At 51.0% G+C, this 19,175-nt stretch overlaps 1 protein-coding gene across 4 annotated transcripts in view; it reads right to left on the bottom strand.

The window, feature by feature from the left end:
* AP3D1 (adaptor related protein complex 3 subunit delta 1) overlaps nucleotides 1-12,057 on the bottom strand; it is a 45,010-nt gene extending 32,953 nt beyond the window's left edge. For 2 of the 4 annotated variants that reach the window (XM_029218424.1, XM_029218425.1), the window contains exon 1: nucleotides 11,830-12,056. In XM_029218424.1, the coding sequence (XP_029074257.1) occupies nucleotides 11,830-11,925 (96 nt within the window). In that variant the 5' untranslated portion in view covers nucleotides 11,926-12,056. Of the gene's footprint in view, nucleotides 1-11,829 lie in introns of all 4 variants that reach the window. The other 2 variants (XM_029218426.1, XM_029218423.1) reach the window with 2 other exon arrangements.
* Between the last annotated feature and the right edge of the window lie 7,118 nt (nucleotides 12,058-19,175).

Raw genomic sequence — 19,175 nt, 5'->3', positions numbered from 1 at the left:
GGTCTGGGAAGATCCCACATGCCGCGGAGCAGCTGGGCCTGTGAGCTATGGCCGCTAAGCCTGGCGTCCGGAGCCTGTGCTCTGCAACAGGAGAGGCCACAACAGTGAGAGGCCCGCATACCAAAAAAAAAAAACAAACCTACAATGAGGTATCACCTCACACCGGTCAGAATGGCCATCATCAAAAAATCTACAAACAATAAATGCTGGACAGGGTGTGGAGGAAAGGGAACCCTCTTACACTGTTGGTGGGAATGTAAATTGATACAGCCACTACAGAGAACAGTGTGGAGGTTCCTTAAGAAACTAAAAACAGAACTACCATATGACCCAGCAATCCCACTACTGGGCATATACCCTGAAAAAACCATAATTCAAAAAGAGTCATGTACCACAATGTTCATTGCAGCTCTATTTACAACAGTGGAAGCAACCTAAGTGTCCGTCAACAGATGAATGGATAAAGAAGATGTGGCACATATATACAATGGAATGTTACTCAGCCATAAAGAGAAACGAAATTGAGTTATTTGTAGTGAGGTGGATGGACCTAGAGTCTGTCACACAGAGTGAAGTAAGTCAGAAAGAGAAAAACAAATACCATATGCTAACACATATATTTGGACTCTAAAAATAAAAATGGTTCTCATGAACCTAGGGCCAGGACAAGAATAAAGACGCAGACGTAGAGAATGGACTTGAGGACACGGGGAGGGGGAAGGGTAAGCTGGGACGAAATGAGAGAGTGGCATGGACTTACATACACTACCAAATGTAAAATAGCTAGCTAGTGGGAAGCAGCCGCATAGCACAGGGAGATCAGCTCGGTGCCTTGTGACCACCTAGGGGGTGGGGTAGGGAGGGTGGGAGGGAGACGCAAGGGCGAGGGGATATGGGGATATACGTGCACATATAGCTGATTCACTTTGCTGTACGGCAGAAACTAACACATCACTGTAAAGCAATTATACTCCAACAAAGATGTTTAAATAAATAAATAAATAAAATGTTTCATATTCCCTTGGGAGTATTTAAATATTTATCTAAAACATAGTTACACACATGAAGTTAAAGTAAGGAACGTGGGAGAGAATGATTAGTCTTTGCAGTCTTATTTACACACAGCATTGCTAACAAAGAACTATTTACTCTCCTTTTCACAAAAAAAGAAAAAAAAATGGCCAAGGTATACAGGCATGATCTAGATCCAGGAAATTATACAGGCAGACCTCAGAGATATTGTAGGGAGGGTTTCAGACCACCTCAATACAGTGAATATCACAGTAAAGCAAGTCACACGTAAAAGTTACGTTTACACTGTTCCGTAGTCTGCCAGGTGTGCAGTAGCATTATGTCTAAAAAAACGACATGCACGCCTTAATTAAAATCACTTTATTGCTAAAAAAGGCTAACCATCATCTGAGCCTTTAGCGAGCCATCTTTTTTTGGGGGGGTGGGGGCGGGGGGCAGGATCTGAGTTCCCTGACCAGGTATTGAACCTGCGCCCTCAGCAGTGAAAGCGCCAAGTCGTCCTAACCACTGGACCGCCAGGGAATTCCTAGCGAGTCAATCTTTTTGCTGGTGGCGGGTCCTTCCCCGATGCTGTGGACGGGGCGGCCGTGGCCATTTCTTAAAATAAGACAATGAAGTCTGCCGTATTGGTGGCCTCTTCCTCTAACGAACGGTTTCCCCGTAGCGTCCGATACTGTTTGATGGCATTTTACCCGCCGTAGAACGTCCTTCACAGTTCGAGTCAATGCTCTCAAACCCTTTATCAACTAAGTTATGTAATATTCTAAATGCTTTGTTGTCATTTCAACAATCGATTATGTCACGTCTTACGTGGGTGAGGTTCGTGGAGTCCCAAAACAACAGCAAGAGTTAACATTAGAGATCACAGATTACAGATCACCATCACGTAATAATGAGATAGTTTGAAAACTTGTGAGAATTACCAAAATGTGACACAGAGGAAGTGAGCAAATGCTGTTGGAAAAATGGCGGCGACACGCGTGCTCCCTGCAGGGTCGCCACAGACCTTCCATTCGTGATAAACGCAGTATCTGCAAAGCACAACGAAGGGAAGTGCAAAAAAATAAGGCCTGTCTGTACCAAAAACATGAAATAAAAATATTTTAAGATCTAAAGTATAAATAGCTAACACTTATAACTGACACTGTTTTCAAAAAAAGAAATTGGAGATGCAAGCACGACGAAATTCTCAAACACCTTGGCCTGTTCTGAGCAGGGTCACACCTCACCACAGAGCAAATAGGACTGAAATGGATGTGTGATTCACAATTTACCAGAGAACAAAGGATACAACCTTCCCTCATATGTGAACCCGGCAGCTATAATAAAACAGCCATTTCAATACTGCCTGCTCAGCAGAGTTCCCTGGGACACTTAAAAATCCCCAGGATCCCCAGGCCCTCCCAGAGGAGTGGAGTCAGACCTCGAGGGCTGAGGCCCAGAGAAGCTGCCGTTGACCCTGAGGTGCTGGCAGGCTGCAAAACCATGCAGCTGGACCCTGGACTCCTCTTTTAGACTTCTTTTTAAGAGATTTAGGTTCACAGCAAAACTGACTGGGAGGCAGAGGTTTCCCACCCCCCACCCCACATGTGCACAGCGTCCCCACTAGCAGTATCCCCCACCAGTGCGACGTGTGTTACAACCGATGAACCTACACGGACACGTCCTTATCACCCAGCAGCCACAGCTGACGGAGGTTCACTAGTTTGTGGGTTTGCACACACATACACTGACCCGCATCCACCGTTACGGCGTCACACGGCGTAGTTTCACTGCCCTAAAACCCCTCTGTGCCCCGCCCATTCATCCCTCCTCTCCCCAATCCCCGCACCATTGATCCTTCCCCCCCTTCCAGAGTCCTGCCTTTTCCAGAATGTCCCAGAGTTGGAATCACAGTGTGTAGCCTTTACAGACTGGCTTCTTCCTCTCGGTCATGTGCGTTTAAGGTTCCTGCGTGTCTTCCGTGGTTTGATGGCTTTCTCCTTAGCTCTGAGGGACACTGCATCGTCTGGATGCTCCGTCCACAACCTGGGCGACATTATCTCTGCTGCCTCGTCCCCTGCCGTCTCCCAGAGGTGCTCTCTGGATCGTCCCAACATGCCGGTCCTGCCACCACCCACAGCTGCCCCGGCTCGGGACCCAGAGCCCCAGCACCCTGCTCTCATGAGCACCAGCACCAGCAGTGCTCAGACCTTTGGGAGCTTGGATGGGTTGAGACCACCACCGCCGCCGCCAGAGATGGGTGTAAGGACAGCAGTGTTTCCAGGGCATGCCAGTGTCAGACCAGAAACATTTCAGAAGTCGTTATGATACACGACCAGGGAGGGCTCTCCCAGTTATTCCATCCACCTTGCCAAGAACAACCCAGCTGCCATCTACGACCATCGCTTCCACAAGAAAATATTAACATTTTAACCCAGAAACATAGGCGAGTCAGTGTCGAGACAAGAGAACTTCTCCTGACGAGATGCAAGCAGGACCCACAAGGAGGGCACTGTCCTGTGCTCACCTGGCTGGGCATGGGCGCCGACGCCTCTGCAGCTGGAAAAGCCAGGCCTCCTGTAGAAGCCCGAGCTGAGGCCCACCCTGGGGTCAGGACCCTTCACCATCCCAGCAACGAACACAGCCAGGGCACGGCGCTGAGCAGTTCAACGGACAGAGGCCAGACAGCCCATCCGGACCACTGCCACCCCATCCACCCCACGAGCCCCTTGTCCCCGTGCGCAGCCCCTGGGGACCCCACGCAGGCACGGCAAGCAGCTCCTGACGGCCAATCATGGCCCTTCTCGTCACCCAGTCGCCCTCGGCTCGGACTGGAGCCCCACCTCGGCAGAGACAGAAGCAGATGGGTGGGGGCCGGGGGCTGGGGGAGGGGAAATGGGGACCGTAGAGTGGGCACGGCATCTCTGGTGGGGTGACGGAAATGTAAAGGTAGATCGTGCTGACGGCTGCGCGCTTTTGTAAATACACTAAAACCTTCACTGAATTTCACACTTCAAGCAGGTGGATGCTAAGCTATATAAACCATACTGTCTCAATAAAGCCACACAGAGAAAAACCACTTCGGTGCCACCAGAATGGAAAGACGTTATTCAGCGACACGTGACCCGACGGGCCTGCGCCTCTGGTTCTGCAAATGCTCACAGCACTAGTCTACACCAGAGCGGCGACCCTCCTCCCTGCAGGGCGACAGAGGCCCGGAGACCCGGCCCAGCAGTGGCCTCCAGGGCCCGAGTCATTCAAGTGGAGGAGGAAGAGACCCTCAGCGCCGGGGTCCCCCAGCAGTGGACAGCGACGGTGGCGCCAGGACTCACCCTGAGCCTCCGCACCCAGGTAAGCGCTGGGGCCGACAAGACCAGATCAGAGGATTCGTGGCGGCACTCTGGGGAGGCCGAGCTTCGGGAGACAGCGAGGGGGGCACGCCCGTCCTGCCTGTGCCCACCGCGGACCCGGGCACAGCCGCGGGGGCCGGGACTCGGCCATGGGGCCGCAGTCAAGTCTCAGGCTTCCCGACCTTCGAATCCCACCCCGTCCCCTCAGCAGAGCTCCCAGTGCAAAGGCTCTCAGCTCTGCGGCCGTGCCCCCAGGGGACCAGGCCACACCTGGGATGTCCTTGGTCCTCAGACTGGAGGGTCTGGCAGGCAGTGCGTGGGGCCAGGGCGGCTGCTCCACACCCCAGAGCCCAGGACGGCCGCCCCCCAGGGGATGAGCAGGCCCCAGAGTCCACGGTGCCAAGGGGGCACCCCAGCATCGAGTCTACTTAGGTCACCATTCCTTCCTTGTTTTTTGTTTGTTTGTTTGTTTAATACTTTTGGCCACACCGCACGGCTTGTGGGATCTTAGTTCCCCGAGCAGGGATTGAACCCATGCCCTCAGCAGTGAAACCGCGGAGTCCTAACCACTGCACCGCAAGGAATTCCCCCCTCCTGCCTTTCAACCTCCTGGAATTGTTATGCAAATGGCATTCCCGAGGGCTGGTGACCCGCACAGACACAGCCCACTACAGACTTGGTCCTCACAACTGCCACCGCCCACAGCCTGGCCACCCACTGCGCCCAGGGCCCGGACTGTGCCCTGTGAATAACTCCTCCAAGTCAGGGAGAGCTGAGAGCCTTACGCTGGGAGCTCTGCTGCGGGGACGGGCTGGGGGTCGAAGGCTGGGAAGCTTGAGGCTTGACTGCAGCCCTGCGGCCGATCCCTGGCCGAGTCCCGGGACCCCCAGCTGTGCCCGGGTCCTCGGTGGGCACAGGCAGGACGGGCGCGCCCCCCTCACTGTCTCCCGAGGCTTGGCCTCCCCAGAGTGCCGCCACAAATCCTCCATTCTGGTCTTGTCGGGCACCAGCGCCCAGACTCCCAGCGCAAAGGCTGGGAGGGTCAGGCAGACGGCGTCACAAAGGCTGCAGATGGCACTACGCCGAGGAAAGAGTAAAGGCAGGCGAGGCCCCGGCGGCGGCTGCTGGGAACGGGAGCCACAGGAGCGCTTCTAGTGGTTGCGACGCTGCCCTGGAGGCCAAGGCTGCTCCTGCCCATGCTGCTGCAGTGACTGCCCTCCCACGCAGGGCGCTTCATCAAATGCCCCAGGCGGGAAACAACCCAGAGGTCCGGCAACAGTCCGAAGGATGTTCCGAAGGATAAATCAACCACAGCAGACCCCTGCCGGCGACCAAAGCGAACAAGCCACCGTGGCCCTTCCCCGCAGCAGCGAGCGACAGAGGCGGCCACTGACACCAGCCTGCAAGCAGAAGTAAGCGAGACGTTCAGGGACATTTAAGGGACAAAACTATAAGCAAGGCAAGGAAATTACCCTCGGAGAACTTAGGATAATTATCATATACTTAAGCTGTACGAATGTGCATTATATACTTCACAACTAACAAGAGTTCGAAAAAAACACACAAATCTAGGAGACTCACCCTGTGGGCTGTCTAGGAAACCTCCCCATTTCCCTTCACTCTGACATCCAGCGCGGGCATCCTGCACAATGACCGACTCCCTGACACCAGCTGGGTGTCCCAAAACTCAGTTCGGATCTGACCTTCTCTGCCTGGCATCAGCGCAGACCCCACAGGCTGAGGGCTCCGTCACAGGTCTGTCCCCACCTCACACACCCGCCAGCTGTAAACCAGAGTTCCCGTGACCCGCTTCTCCGCAGGGAAGCACTTACTCGTTCGTGTTTTCCAGTTTATCACACAGTAAGAGGCACGACAAAGGATACAGATGAACAGCTGGACGAAGAGGCAGAGAGGGTGGGGTTCAGAGGGTCAGGAGGCAGAGCTTCTGTCCTCGTGGCACTGGGGGGCGCCACCATCCTGGCACATGGATGCTTTCACCAACCGAGAACCTCCCTGAGCCTCATACTTTAGATTTTTATGGAGGCTTCATCACGCAGGCATGATCCATCATTAACTCCACCTGCAGCCCCTCTCCCCTCTCCAAAGGATTGGCGGGCGAGCGGGTGTGAAGCTTCAAACCACGGCCTGGTCTTTCTGGTGACCAGTCCCACCCAGGAACCCACCCCGGATCATCTCATTAGAACAAAAGACACTCCGATCACCCAGGAAACCTCAAGGGATTCAGCAGCTCAGTGTCAGGAACCGGGGGCGGCGACCAAATATCCCAACAAGGATGTCCCTACTACCTCTGTTGCTTAGGAAACGACAAAAGCTCCAGGAGCTCTGCGACAGGAGCAGGGACAAAGGCCATCTTATCTCACAATAGCACAGCGTCCAACAACACAATGACAACACAGGGGACAAGGGACGCCTGGATGAAGGACCAGCATTAGGGAATTCTGGGAAATTTTCCTTTATCAATTTGGGTCAGGGGTTCTCGTCTGGGCAATCCCACCCCCCCAGGGGACACTGGGCCACGTCTGGGGAAACTGTGGTTGTCGAGACTGGGCATGGCCTGGTATCAGATGGGCGGGGCCAGAGATGCTGCTCCACACCCCAGAGCGCCCAGGCCAGCCCCCCTCAGAGGAATGACCCAGCCCTGATGTGGGCAGTGCCGAGGGGGAGAGACCCTGACTTAGGGTAACAACCCATTTACTAAACATCCTGTCTTCACTCTCCTCAGAAGCTGTTAAAAGGAATCTTACAGAAATAGCTTAAAAGCACCAAGTGCTTAGCCGTGCCAGACATAACACGTGCTTTCGTCACTGTCCTCGGAGCGAGGGCCAGCCCCACACACACCTCACAGCCCGAGGAGCCCCACACACCTCGGCACCAGGATGAACCCCAGGAAATTGCCATTTTTGAGGTCAGAAGCACTAGAATATCAGCACTTCACACAGTTCCATCTTAATCCCAGATTATACCCAATTTCAAAATATCTCTCTACAGTCACCCCTTGGTATCTGTGGGGGATTGGTTCCAGGACCCCCGAAGACACCGAAATCCTCAGACACTCAAGTCCCTTGTATAAAATGGCGCAGACTTGCATACAACGTGCACACAGCCTCCGGTACACTTTAAATCATCTCTAGATGACTTACAATACCTGATACAGTGCAAGTGCTGTGTAAATGGTTGCCTGCATTCGGCAAATTCAAGTCTGGTTTTTTGAAACTTTCTGGAAATTTTTCTTTTTTGGAAATATTTTTAAAATGTGTTTAATGTATGTAACAGCACATATATAATATATGCTTTTAAAAAAATATTTACTTATTTATTTATTTGGCTGTGCCAGGTGTTCGTTGCAACACGTGGGATCTTCGTTGCTTCGTGCGGGATCCTAGTTCCCTGACCAGGGATCGAACCCAGGCCCCCTGTGTTGGGAGCATGGAGTCCTAACCACTGGACCACCGGGGAAGTCCCGAAACTTTCTGGAATTTTTTTAAAAAATACTTCCAATCCAAAATTGGCAAATACAGAACCTGCAGATACACACAGCCGATCACACACAATTAAAACTGAATTTTTTAAAGTTCAGAAACTTCGGGACTTCCCTGGTGGTCCAGTGGTTGAGAATTCGCCTTCCAACGCAGCGGATGCGGGTTCGATCCTTGGTCGGGGAACTAAAATCCCACATGCCACGGGGCAACTAAGCCCATGCGCCGTAACCACTGAGCCCGTGCACCGCGACGAAGACCCAACGCAGCCAAAAAAAATAAACAAAATTTTAAAAATTTTAAAACAAATAAATAAAAACAAAGTTCAGGGGACTTCCCTGGTGGTGCGGTGGATAGGACTCTGTGCTCCCAATGCAGGAGGCCTGGGTTCAATCCCTGGTCAGATCCCACATGTGTGCCGCAACTAAGAGTTCACATGCCACAACTAAGAAGCCTGTGTGCTGCAACTAAGACCCAGTGCAACCAAATAAATATTTAAAAAGCAAACAAATAAATTAAAAATAAAGTTCAGAAACTTCAGTTAAGTGGGTCGGAAATTTTTAGACCCAAGAGAAAACACTCAGACACCACCCAAACCCTGGCTGATACTGCTGAGTGTCGCCTGATGGAATAAGCTGTGGCACCAAACAGAAAACATGGAACCCACCTCAACGCCACTGGGGGGCAGGGTACATAAACTGCAGTGCCCCACGTGGAACCCACACTCGTGAGGTCTAAGCCCTCAGGAGCACTTGGCGTGCGTGGACAGCACTCAGGAAGGCTAACAGGCAAGACCAGGACAGAATCTTAACAGACAGAACCTCCCTCAATTTCTACGCACAGAAAAAATTCTCAAATTGATTTCTGGGGAGAAGAATGTTACCTTTTGACTTAATAAACGCTAAGCTCGTTACAAAAAGTTACGGGTATAATTTAAAAGACTGAAAGGAAAAACCCTTCCCCAAAACATTGAAAGTACTCATAAGAATGAAACGTTAAAAAGTCATTTGTTTTTTCCTAGTCATACCCAAGTTTTGGAAGCAAGGACATTCGCAAGTGAATTTCCACCTACCTGCCAACATTACCTGTACTGTATCTTAGGGACTGAAACAAACTCAAGCATCCAAGAAACAGGTGAATTAGCCAACTGTTTCTCAAACTTCTTTGACTCATTGGAAAACATATATTTTCCATGGTAACCCAACTCACAGGCATGCATACACTTAGTATCATAAGCTGAAACAAAAGTTTCAAAAAACAAGTTACTCCACCAGTGATCCGGATTTTCTAGTTTCTTCTTTTGGGGGCTCACAGAAGCCTGCATTCTGTCACTTGCTGCACCCTCACAGGCACTCAGCAAGGTGGAGAGGTGGCTGTCACCCCCACTTCAAAACATCAGGGGGCTCTCCCCAGGTCACCCAAAGAGACCCAAGAACCAGGATGCGGGTCTCCCAAAGTCAAATACTAAATCACGCTGCCTTCCCACATGGCTTTTAAAGTCACCGATAACCCTCACTTCTGTGGTGCCACACATAAGTTTTAAGCTAAAATCTATTACTTTGGGGACTTCCCTGGTGGTCCAGTGGTAAAGAATCTGCCTTACAATGCAGGGAACACGGGTTCGATCCCTGGCCGGGGAACTAAGATCTCACATGCCGCAGGGCAACTAAGCCCACACGCCTCAACTAGAGCCCCCGTGCCACAAACTACAGAGCCCACGCACTCTGGAACCTGCGCGCCACAGCTAGAGAGAAGCCCATGCACCACAACGAAAATCCCGCACACTGCAACTAAGACCCGACGCAGCCAAAAATTAATTAAATTAAAAAATAAATAAGTAAATCCTTAAAAAAGAAATGTTACTTTGAGGGGAAACTATACTGCTGCCAGAAGTCTTCCCTGGAATGTGTGGGGCGGGGCGGGGTAGAAGGGAAGAAGTCATCTTGGGGCTAGAAGAGTCACCCCACAGCCACCTGCTGTGCTCCAGAACATCTGGAACCAGTAATGACCCTCCAGATCACAACTCTTCTGATGAGGAAACCTCCACATCCCAACGCCATGTCTGTGGGAATCGCCAACAGGCTAAGGGCAGTATTCGCGTGGAACCTTGCCTTGAGGACTCCCAGCACCAGCACCTCCACCACCAAAACCCCATTTAGTAGGCTCTGAGCCTGTGGGGACAGCGCCATCAATCCCAAATGAATAGAGCACAGCCCAGGGTACTACCAGTGATGACCGGCACACGCCGTAAAAAGCAGACCCCCCCTAACTGCATTGTGCATCTCTCTACTGGAAAGACCCCTCGGCCCCTCCTCAGAATCCCGGAACAGACTGCTCAGTAACATCCACTAACCAAGGCGGGAAAATCAGGAGGCCAACTGGCACAGAAAAAGAAATCTAAGGGTACAGACACCTTCCAAATTCACTTAGCCATGCTTAGTATCTAAAATGCAAGCCAGGGCTTCCCTGGTGGCTCAGTGGTTAAGAATCCGCCTGCCAATGCAGGGGACACAGGCTCCATCCCTGGTCCAGGAAGATCCCACATGCCGTGGAGCAACTAAGTCCATGAGCCACAACTACTGAGCCCGCATGCCATAACTACTGAAGCCCGAGCGCCTACAGCCCGTGCTCGGCAACAAGAGAAGCCACCGCAATGAGAAGCCCGTGCACCGCAACGAAGAGTAGCCCGCGCTCGGCGCAACTAGAGAAAGCCCGCGCGCAGCAACGAAGACCCAACACAGCCAAAAAGAAATAAAATAAATATTTTAAAAATTGAAATAAAATAAAATAAAATGCAGGCCAACCAGCTACTCTTTCAACTCAAAGAGAAACTGAGAATCAGACCAAGAGTTCCCTACACTTGTAACCAACGCAGCTGGCCAGAGCTTCCAACGTGATTTAAAACCCAAGTGTAGCCAGAGAAGAGAAAGAGTGACAGAAATGAACCAAAACAACCTAATTACATTTCAGCGAGGTCACACCCATTCTGAGAAAGTGCAACAAAGAGGCAAGGAACTCAGGCTCTCAGCTGAAGGACAGAGCCCAGGGCCCTTGGTGCCTCCCAGCAAATTCCTTAACTTCTCTGCACCTTCCTCTGGGTACTGCTGGGCTTCCCGGGAGCCACTGTGAGGGCCGGCGGAGTGTAATCTGGTAGTGGGACCTGCACAATGTCTAACAGCTGCTCTCCTTCGGGCAGCCTCACTCTCCAGCCAGGAAAAGGGGACCTTCTCCAACACCCCATTGTGTAAGTGCAGGCTTGGGCGTCCATTCATGGAAGTCAGAGGTCTGGCGGTCACTAACTGTCCCCGATCCTCCTAAATCTAGGTCACAGGTTGGGGGTGGCGGGAGGGAAGAAAATGGTGCCCACGATTACATTACTTCTGGAAAACCTTTTCCCTCCGACTTTCGGGTGTCTAGTTTAAGTCGGCTTCCCTATTCCAGGACCCCTGAGCGGCTTCCTCATTTCGGCCGAGGACATCCGCTGCCCCACCCCCCTACCCCGTAAGAGGCGCGGCCCCACCTTCCGGGGGACACGGGCCCACGAGGCAAGGCCTGGACGTGCGTTTATCCCACCAGGGGTTCCCCCGCGGAGAGGAGAGTCCCCCAACCAGGAGTCCAAGGCCTGGGGCGGGGCCGGGGGCCCTCCCTTTTGAACAGGAGACCGAGAACCACACTCAAGATTGGAGATACACCGCTGGGGGGGCGGGGGTGGGCTGTGAAGTCTCTTCCGGGCCACCCTCGGGGAAGAGGCGGGCCCCCAACACCGGGCAATAAACTAAGGCTCGGAGACGGAGCGGGAGTGCGGAGACCCAGGCCGCGGGCAGCCGGGGCTCGAGCCGGGTGCGGGGCCTCGGGGGCGGGCTGGGGGCAGGAATCAGGGGCAAAGCCGGGGTCGGGGTCAGGGCCGGGGTCGGACTGCGTCGGCGCGAGGGTCCGGGTCCGGGCCCGGGCCAGCGCGCCGGGCTCACCTCGTCCTCCTTGTGGTTGCGGATGCCGCGCACCAGATCCTGCAGATTCTTGTCGAACATGCGGTCGATGCTCCCCTTGACCATCTTGAGGGCCATCGCGGCTGCTGCCGCCGGGCCCGAACCCCGGGAGGCCCGCGGCCAGGCGCCCTGAGGGGGCCCGGGGGACCGCGTCTGCCACCCGCGGAGCGCTGCGCTGCCAGCCGCCGCGGCGGGGCGGTCTCCCAGGCCAGGTCGGCGGCGGTCGGCGGGGCGGCGGCGGCAGCGGACCCGCTCAGCAGGCCGCGCTCCCCTCCCCTCCGGCTCCGCGCCGCTTGCAAATGGCGGACAAAATGGCGGCCGGTCAGCTGACGGCGGTAACCCGGACCGGGCGGCCCGCCCCACAGGCCCCGCCTCCCTATAAACCCCGCCCCTTCACCCCTAGACGCCGCGTTTCCCTGACAACGCCAGACAGCCCAATGGAAACGCAGACAACGGCCTCCGGGCCGCTCGGCCGCGCCCCCTCCAGCTCAGGGCTCTTCCCTCTCATAGGTCAGTGACCTCCGGAACTCCACCTACTTCCTCGTTCCGGTTGTAACCACGCCCTCTAAGCGCTCCCTCCCTGGCCCGCCCCTCAGTTAAGTGACAGGTGTGGGCGGGCCCATATGTGGGCGGGGCCTGCTATGGGCGGGGCGCCCACGTGGAGCTTCCCAGGGTGGTTCCTGGAGAAGGACCCAGCTCCGCCCTTTCTGATTCTAAAAGCTGACGGTGTCAGAGAACTTCCAAAACCGACTCTGCGGCGAACCGATCCTGAGTCTCCGGCACATCTCACAAAATCCTGTGATATGGGCAGGACAGGGATTAACATGGCCACGTGGAAAAACTGAGGCTCAGAACTAGGACTTCAACACAGTCTTTCATTCAACGAACTTTATTGACAGCCTACTTTGTGCCAGGCCTGACCAGTGAATGAGGTACACTTGGTTCCTGCCACTGTGATCCACCATAAAGAGAGTAAAAAAGCAAGCCACAAACTGGGGTAAGATATTAGCAATACATATATCTGACAAAGGACTTATATCCACAATACAGTTAAACAGAAAATAAAGCAGAACCAAACAAAAGTTCCTACAAATCGCAAAGAAAAACACAAACCAGTTAAAACATGGCAAAAGATTGTGAATATGCATTTCACAAAAGAAGATATCCAGGGCTTCCCTGGTGGCGCAGTGGTTGAGAGTCCGCCTGCCGATGCAGGGGACACAGGTTCGTGCCCCGGTCCGGGAAGATCCCACATGCCGCGGAGCGGCTGGGCCTGTGAGCCATGGCCGCTGAGCCGGCGCGTCCGGAGCCTGTGCTCCGCAATGGGAGAGGCCACAACAGTGAGAGGCCCGCGTACCGAAAAAAAAAAAAAGAAGGCATCCAAATGGCCAATAGACTGCTGTATCTCAGTTATGAGGGAAAAGTAAATTTAAACCACACTGAGATATTTCTGTACCCCCATAAAAATGGCTAAAATTAGAAAGATTGCCAATTTCAAGTGTGGCAAGGATGTGGAGCAACTGCAACTCCCCTGTCTTACATTTCAGGTAGGAATGTAAAACTAAACAGCTACACTGGAAGCCTTTGTAGTGGAAGCACAGAGTCTTAACCACTAGACTACCAGGGAAATCCCCTGGCTGTATCTTTTAAAGCTAATATATGTATGCCCTTTGACCCAGCAACTCTACTACTGTACCCAACAAGAATGCATAAATACATCCACCAAAGACTTGGATAAGAATGTTCACAGCAGCCGTATTTATATTAGCCCAAAACTCAAAATGATCCAAATGTCCATTGACATAAAATGGATATATAACTCCTGTGGTATATCCAACAACGGAATACTATGCAGCAACAAAAAAGAACAAATCACTGGGACTTCTCTGGTGGCACAGTGGTTAAGAATCTGCCTGCCAATGCAGGGGACACGGGTTCGAGCCCTGGTCTGGGAAGATCCCATATGCCGCAGAGCAACTAAGCCTGTGCGCCACAACTACTGATCCTGTGCTCTAGCGCCTACAAGCCACAACTACTGAGCCTGTGCACCTAGAGCCCGTGCTCCACAACAAGTGAAGCCACCGCAATGAGAAGCCCACACACCACAGCAAAGAGTAGCCCCTACTCGCCGCAACTAGAAAAAGCCTGCTTCACCAGTGAAACAATAAAAGTTGCTATTAACCAAAAAAAAAAGAAAAAAGAAAAAGCCCGTGCGCAGCAACAAAGACCCAATGCAGGCAAAAATAAATAAATAAATAAAAATTTATAAGAGAAAAAGAACAAATTACTAATACACAGAACAAAATAGATGAATTACACAGACACAATGGTGAACACAAAAGAGTGTACACAGTGTGGTTCTATTGCCATGATGTCCAATTGCAGGCAAAATTAATCTATGGTGATAGAAATTAGTAACATCATACGTTACACAACTATACAAGAAAGAACTGGAAACTGGATAAATAAATTCAATAAAAAATTAGTAGACATGTGAAGAAGCAAGAAAATGTAAACTATGAACAAGAGAACAAAAGGGATGAATAGAAATGGACCCTGGGGACTTCCCTGGTGGTCCAGTGGTTAAGACTCTGTTCTTCCACTGCAGGGGGTTCGGATTTGATACCTAGTCGGGGAACGAAGATCCCACATACTGCTCAGCATGACCAAAAAAAGAGAAATGGACCCTGAAATAACAGAGAGACGAGAATAAGCAAAGACTATACTATAGCTACTACAAATACACTCAAAGATTGAAAAGAAAACATGTACACAATGAAGAGAGAAAAAGGAAGATTTAAAAAATAAACCAAGGAACTTGTAGACTGAAAAAGTACAACATATGAAAAATATTCATTACATGGAATTAATAACAGATTAGACATTGAGGAAGAAAAGATTAGTGAAATTAAAGACTTAAAAGCTATCTAAAATGAAGCACACAGAGAGCGAAAACGCTTACAAGATGAACAGAACCTCAGTGACCTGTAGAACAATATCAAGTAATCTAATATACATAACTGGAGTCCTAGAAAGAAGGAGAGAGAAGAAGGACAAACAAAAAACCAAAGAATGAGGCTTCCCTGGTGGTGCAGTGGTTAAGAATCCACCTGCCAATGCAGGGAACACGGGTTCGAGCCCTGGTCCAGGCAGATCCCACATGCTGTGGAGCAACTAAGCCTGTGCGTCACAACTACTGAGCCTGCACTCTACAGCCCGTCAGCCACAACTACTGAGCCCACGTGCCACAACTGCTGAAGCCCGCGCGCCTACAGCCCATGTTCCAAAATGAGAAGCCACTGCCATGAGAAGCCCGTGCACAGTAACAAAGAGTAGCTCCCGCTCACCGCAACTAGAGAAAGCCCACTCACAGCAACGAAGCCCCAACGCAGCTAAAAATAAATAAATAAATAAATTTATTTTTAAAAAAATCAAAGAATGAATGGCCACAAAGTTTCCAAATATAGTAACTATAAAACCACAATCTAAGAAGCTCAATGAACCCCAGAGGAGATAAACACAGAGAAAAGCACAACCAAGCACATTATAAATTAAAGTGTTGGAAATCAGAGATAAAGTGGGAATTCCCTGGTGGTCTGGTGGTTAGGACTCTGATCTTCCACTGCAGGGGGCCTGGGTTCTATCCCTGGTCGGGGAACTAAGACCCCACAAGCCGTGCGCAGCATGCGGGATCTTAGTTCCCCGACCAGGGATTGAACCCAGGCCCCCTGCATTGGAAGCGCCGAGTCTTAACCACTGGACCACCAGGGAAGTCCCAGGCAATACCTATTTTCAGATAAATAAAAGCTGAGTGAATGTGTGGCCAGTAGACATACAATAAAAGAAATGTTTTCATTCCTAGGTTTTGGCACCAAAAAAAAAAAAAAAGAAAGAAAGAAAGAAAAAGAAAATAAAAAAGAAAGGAATGTTAAAGGAAGTTCTTTGGAAAGAAGGAAATGTTACCAGAGATTTGGATCTATGCAATGGAATGAAGGACACAAGAAATTTACAAAATGTGGTTAATGCAATTTTTTTGTTTTTTAATTTGGCTATGCCAGGTCTTAGTTGCAGCATGCAGGCTCTTCTATTTCCCTGACCAGGGATCGAACCCAGTCCCCCTGTGTTGGGAGTGCAGAGCCTTATCCACTGGACCATCAGGGAAGTCTCAATATAATTATTTCTTTTTCTTTTTTTTTAAATAGTCTCTTCCTTACTGCATTCAGGGTTTTTTAAAAAAATTAATTTATTATTTATTTATTTATTTTTGGCTGCGTTGGGTCTTCATTGCTTTGCGCGGGCTTTCTCTAGTTGCGGTGAGCGGGGGCTACTCTTTGTTACCGTGCACGGGCTTCTCATGGCAGTGGCTTCTCATTTTGGAACATGGGCTGTAGGCATGCAGGCTTCAGTAGTTGTGGCTCATGGGCTCTAGAGCTCAGGCTCAGTAGCTGTGGCACGCGGGCTCAGTAGTTGTGGTGCACGGGCTCAGTAGTTGTGGTTTGTGGGCTCTAGAGCACAGGCTCAGTAGTTGTGGTGCATGGGCTTAGTTGCCCCGCGGCATGTGGGATCTTCCCGGACCAGGGATCGAACCCGTGTCCCCTACATTGGCAGGCGGATTCTTAACCACTGTGCCACCAGAGAAGCCCTATAATTATTTCTTAATGTCTTCAGATGATAATTCCCTTTTAAAGAAAAACTAACAGCAATGTGCTATGAGATTTATTTTACAACATATTTGAAGTTAAGCAATAGTATATACAGAATGGGAGGTGGAAATGGAAATGGAAGCTTGTAAGGGTCTTACAGAATGTGTGAAGCAGTATGTTTTAACCCTAGTCATATTCAGAGACAGAAAGTAGAATGGTGGGGGCCAGGGGCTGGGGGAGGGGTGGAGAGTCAGTGTTTCATGGGGATAGAGTTTCAGTTTGGGAAGATGAGAAAGTTTTGGAGATGGATGGTGGGGATGGTTGGCCAACAATGTGAAGGTACTTAATGCCACTGAGCTGTGCACTTAAAAATGGTTAAGATGGTGAATTTTATATTTATGTGTATTTTACCACAATTAAAAATTAATGCACAGGGCTTCCCTGGTGGCGCAGTGGTTGAGAGTCCGCCTGCCGATGCAGGGGACACAGGTTTGTGCCCCGGTCCGGGAAGATCCCACATGCCGCGGAGCGGCTGAGCCCGTGAGCCATGGCCACCGAGCCTGCGCGTCCAGAGCCTGTGCTCCCCCCCAAAAAAAAAAAAAATGCAGGAAGACAGGATCTGAACCTGCACTTGACCAAATCTCCTCCTCTCCTCCTCCTAATCCCAGCCCTGTCAGATGCAAGTGAAGGGATACACACAACGTGGTCCCTCCACACGCGGGAGCATCACTCAGCCACGAAAAGGGGTGAAGCCACAACACTCGCTACAACGTGCATGTACCCTGAGAACATGATGCTCAGTGAGAGAAGCCAGACGCAGGACACACAGTGTGTGATTCCACTGATAGGAAACGTCCAGAACAGGCAGATCCACAGACACAGAGAGTGGATACCTGGTTGCCAGGGGCTGGGGATAGGGGGTGACTCTGATGGGGACAGGCTTCTTTTGGGGTGATGGAATGTTCTGGAACTGGATAGAGATGATTGTGGCATAACTGTGGGAATGTACTAAATACCACTGGATTGTACACTTTACAGAGTGAATTGCACATGAACTGTATCTCAATAAGGCTGTTATTTAAGAAAATGACAAAGTAATTTCCAGTACAGCTCGGCTGGGCTGAGTGGTGTGTGTTTGATGATTGACTAAACAAAGGTGTGGATGGGTGACTAGGTGGGATGATACAAAAGCAGTCCACAATTGAATGTAAATTGGTGCAGACACTATGGAAAACGGTATGGAGGTTCCTCAAAAAACTAAAAATAGAGTTACCGTATGTTCCAGCAATCCCGCTTCTGGGCATATATCCAGACAAAACTCTAATCCAAAGCGATACGTGAACCCCTATATTCCTAGCATCACTATTCACAATAGCCAAGACATGGAAACAACCTAAATGTCCATCGACAGAGGAATGGATAAAGAACATGTGGTATATATATACAATAGAATGTTACTCAGCCATAAAAAAAGAATGAAATAATGCCATTTGCAGCAACATAGATACAACTAGAGATTATCATACTAAGTGAAGTAAGTCAGAGAAAGACAAATATATGATATCACTTAAACATGGAATCTAAAATATGACACAAGTGAACTTATCTACAAAACAAAAACAGATTCACAGACATAGAGAACAGACCTGTGGTTGCCAAAGGGAAAAGGGGGGTGGGAGAGGGATGGATTGGGAGTTTGGGATTAGCAGATGCAAACTATTATATATAGGATGAATAAACAACAAGGTCCTACTATAAAGCACAGGGAACTATATTCAATATTCTGTGATAAACCACAATGGAAAAGAACATGAAAAAATATATATACGTATAACTGAGTCACTTTGCTGCACAGCAGAAACTAACACAACATTGTAAATCAACTATACTTCAATGAAAAGAAAAAAAAAAACCAGCCCACAGTTGAGCCTCACTGCCCCTCTGAGAGGAAACGACCCCACTTTCCAGATTAGGAAACCAAGGCCTCTGAGCTGTGCCTGACCCGCGTCAGCCAGCAGAGCCTGGCTTCTTTTCGATGGTGTCATCCTCCTCCCTGAAGCCCTCCCTGATAGACCCCGGCTCCACAGGGACGTGGATGTTTAGCTGCTTCTGAGCCCGGCACGCAGCAGGTGCTCATAAAGGCAAGGTGACCACGCTTTGTGGGTGCTCCCACCCCCAGGGACCCTCTTTTCTGAGGCTGAGAGAGGAAGCAATGCTCCCAGAGTCACCGCGGCCAGCCTGGTGGTGGCTTTGTGCTCGTGGGGGTGGGGCCAGTGCCTGGCCCTGCTCCGAGGTGGGGATGTGCCCCAGCAGGGACCTCAGGCCAGCCCTCCTTCCACCCCCGCGGCGGCTGAGGAGCTGATTGGCCCACCTCGCGGCCTCCAGCCACCTGCTGTTGTCTGTCTTGGGGCCACCCTCCCCATGCTCCATCCTGTCCACCAGGCCCAGCGTGGCAACAGTGGGGTAAGAGGGGCAGAGGGAGGCCTGGGCAGAGATGGGGGTCCCTGGGATCTGGGAGGGCATCCCTGAGGTCCATGGGGGTCCCCGACTCCTGTGGCTGCCCACACACACCCTTAGGGGCACCCCCTGGCCCACTGGGCCCCTTCCCCACGGCCTGCTCTGGCCCCAGGGATGGGTCACACTAACGCTGGCGCCAGAGACCCTGGGGACCCCAAAGAGCAGGGC

This window comes from Monodon monoceros, unplaced genomic scaffold, assembly GCF_005190385.1.
Source record: "Monodon monoceros isolate NGI ecotype Baffin Bay Population unplaced genomic scaffold, NGI_Narwhal_1 Super_Scaffold_12, whole genome shotgun sequence".
In the NCBI taxonomy this organism is placed as follows: domain Eukaryota; kingdom Metazoa; phylum Chordata; class Mammalia; order Artiodactyla; family Monodontidae; genus Monodon; species Monodon monoceros.
Note: the sequence above shows the minus strand (reverse complement) of the source record. Positions and strands in the feature narration are given on the sequence as shown.